This window comes from Carassius carassius, chromosome 26 (assembly GCF_963082965.1).
Source record: "Carassius carassius chromosome 26, fCarCar2.1, whole genome shotgun sequence".
Lineage (NCBI taxonomy): Eukaryota > Metazoa > Chordata > Actinopteri > Cypriniformes > Cyprinidae > Carassius > Carassius carassius.
The window spans coordinates 3,880-6,747 of NC_081780.1; the positions used below are offsets into that span (position 1 = coordinate 3,880).

The 2,868-nt window shown below is 37.4% G+C and overlaps 1 protein-coding gene across 1 annotated transcript; it reads left to right on the top strand.

Annotated features, from left to right (window-relative positions):
* The first annotated feature begins 473 nt into the window (after window positions 1-473).
* c26h11orf98 (chromosome 26 C11orf98 homolog) lies at window positions 474-1,505 on the top strand. Its single transcript, XM_059511837.1, has 4 exons — window positions 474-622; window positions 951-1,075; window positions 1,153-1,250; window positions 1,327-1,505. Exons 1-4 carry the CDS (start codon window positions 587-589, stop codon window positions 1,425-1,427), a joined length of 360 nt encoding a protein of 119 aa, XP_059367820.1. The 5' UTR covers window positions 474-586; the 3' UTR covers window positions 1,428-1,505.
* The last annotated feature ends 1,363 nt before the right edge of the window (window positions 1,506-2,868 follow it).

Consider the following 2,868-nt stretch of genomic DNA (forward strand, 5'->3'; position numbering starts at 1 on the left):
CTGCCCTTTTAATACATACTTAAATTAATTTTGTCTAAAGTTTTTATAATGATTGGCAAACATCGCATTCTCCAATCAAGATGTCATCAATTTTACCCCAACTATAAAGTATCATCACCTCAAAAAAAGGGAAAAAAGTCCATAAAAAATGACATACGATTAATCTATTTTAACCAGAGATTTTAATGTGAACACTTCGTCAACTCGCACTCGCAATTTTTGATCCTAATATAAAAATATAATAATAATAATAATAATTTGTCAGTGTCTCTGCGCGAACAGAAGGCGGCGCTACTCTTTAGAATGAACGCATCAAATTCCACAGAACTATAACGATTCGTTTAACAATAAACAGAACTTCACTACCTACAGATTATAGATAAACTTAGTACTTATTTTGTCTAAATGTGACGGTCTTTATTTCTCTCTCACTTTCTAATTCTCGGTTGTAGAAAAACTCTGTTCATACTTATATCCAATAATCTTTATTTAAAATAATTACGCGCTTTACGTTTTCTGTGAATTATTGGGCTTTTATTATGTCGAGTTCTCAGGCGCTGGTTTCCGGTTCCTCAGACACAGCAGCATGGGACCAGGAGCGAAGATAAACAGACCCAAAACTGTGAGTTTCTGCTTAAAAATCATTCGCTTCTGTTCATAAGTGTGTGTTTCTCTCATGTTCACGACTCCTGTTTGATATTTACTTCGTCAGACTTATCCAGATTCTGATTTTAAAGCGTCGCAGAAGCACGTTACTGGAGCTTTCATCTCTTCATCACGTGGTTCTGAGGCTATACATGTGTGCTATTAACTAGTAATACAGCTAAATAAAGCAAATAAAACTGACTATGACGTTAAAGTGTCCTTTTGAGTTTTAATCAGGGTTCTGGATTTCCAAACTGAAGCGAGAGAGTGTGTGAGAGTCAGATCTCGTGTGTGATGTTCTACAGGAACTCGCCAAGAATCTGTTCAAGAGACGCAGAGTTCTGAGTCTAGAGAAGAGACGGAAGAAGAGGATCGTAGGAGCCGTGATCGACCGAGACATCATCACCAAACACCACCTGAAGAAGAGGAGGTGTGTACACACACACACTCTCTCTCACACACACACACACACACATTGCTCTTATCGTGTTCGCCTGTGTGTGACAGCTCCAGCTCCAGAGCTAACATCACTCTCTCGGGGAAGAAGAGGAGGAAGCTGATCAAGCAGCTGGCACACATGGAGCGAGAGAAGATCGCGGAGGAAGGTACGGTGATTCTGTGCTGCTGGCGCGTCTCTGTCTCCACACACACACACCTCACACACACTTCTTCTGTTCACAGCGGAGACGCAGAAGAAACTCCCAGCTCCTGCCACAAACAAACCCAAGAGAACCAGAAGAAGAAGAGCAAAAAAACACACAGAAATGATGGATGTGGAGTAGAGCAGATCACAGCGCCTGGTCTACATCTGTTACTACACTTGTTTGTGTGTGTGTTTTGAAAAAAAGAATAAACTGTGTAAGATGAATTTAGTGTCATAAAGTGGATCTGCACAACATCTGTGTTTTCAACATTGATAATAATCAGAAATGTTTCTCGAGCAGTAAATCATCATATTATTCTGATTTCTGAAGATCATGTGACACTGAAGACTGGAGGAATGATGCTGAAAATACGGAGCATCACAGAAATACATTACACTTTAACACAGAAAACAGCTGATTTACAGTAGAATATTCCAGTTTTTACTGTATTTTTGATCAAAGGAAAAGAGTCTTGAGCAGAGTATATATAAAACGTTAAATTATAAACCTGAAAAAAAAATACTGCAAAAGTCTTGAACGATTAAAGTATTAAACGCTGCTGCTGCAGATGCACTTCATGTTTGTGTCCAGCAGGCGGAAGTGACGCGCAAACACTGCAGAATCATGGGTAATGTAGTTTTAAGAAGAATATCGCTGTTAAACCATTTTTAAATTAAGCTGATATAAAGTGGGCTGACTGCTTCAACAAAGCATAAACCATTGATTAACATCCTCGTGGCTCATAGTAGCTATCATTAAAGGTTTATAAGTTAACTTTAAAAATATGAAGAAAATAAATGGGATTTGTTCTTTCGTTTAACTCGATATTAAACGCACTAATAAATCATCGAGAAGTTTCGTTATTTCTAATTACAATTCTATTTATTAAAACTCATGAAGATGCTTCGCACTTCACCCAAATGGGGCTCTTATTTAGCTTTTGTTTTATGATTTAGGTTTCTGCAAAAAAAAAAAACGTTATTATTACGCATTTATGTGTCATCTTTTTAATAGACTTATATTATAATATAACTATAATAGACTTATAAACTGTAATAACGATGCATCTCATACATGTTGACCAATATCCAGCAATACATCATAAACATGACCAATTCACGGCTAGAGTTCATGACCTTATCTAACCTTTACAATGATGCACTGAGTAAAACTTGTTGAAAAGTTTGCACACATCCATGTAGTAAAACGTGTTACAAGCATGATGACGTGAAACATTAACATGAACCAGTCATCTTCACCGAATTAAGAAGCGGACAAACCGGAAGTACAGTCACTTCCGCTTCATTTCAGCTGCATCAACGTCCAATGAGAAGAAATGAAAAGTTCACTCAGTTTTATTAAAAAAAAAAATCATTTCATTCATCACAACAGCTTCGAGACGCGACTGAAGCTGTACACATCCGGTTTATACAATGTTTTACATGAAAGCATTGAGTGAGTGAAACATGACTGATGAGAAACCAAATGTTGGTCATCTGTGAACACATCCTCGCAAAGCACCATGGGAACTAAAGAACACCAACAATGACCAAAACCTGCGGTTATGAAAGTGAAACAT

What these genes read in the sequence shown, in the direction of transcription:
- c26h11orf98 (XM_059511837.1), top strand. Translation starts at nt 587, where the DNA reads ATGGGACCAGGAGCGAAGATAAACAGACCCAAAACT. An exon ending in AGATAAACAGACCCAAAACT is followed by an intron (nt 623 to 950) that starts GTGAGTTTCTGC and finishes GATGTTCTACAG; the next exon opens with GAACTCGCCAAGAATCTGTT. An exon ending in CACCACCTGAAGAAGAGGAG is followed by an intron (nt 1,076 to 1,152) that starts GTGTGTACACAC and finishes TGTGTGTGACAG; the next exon opens with CTCCAGCTCCAGAGCTAACA.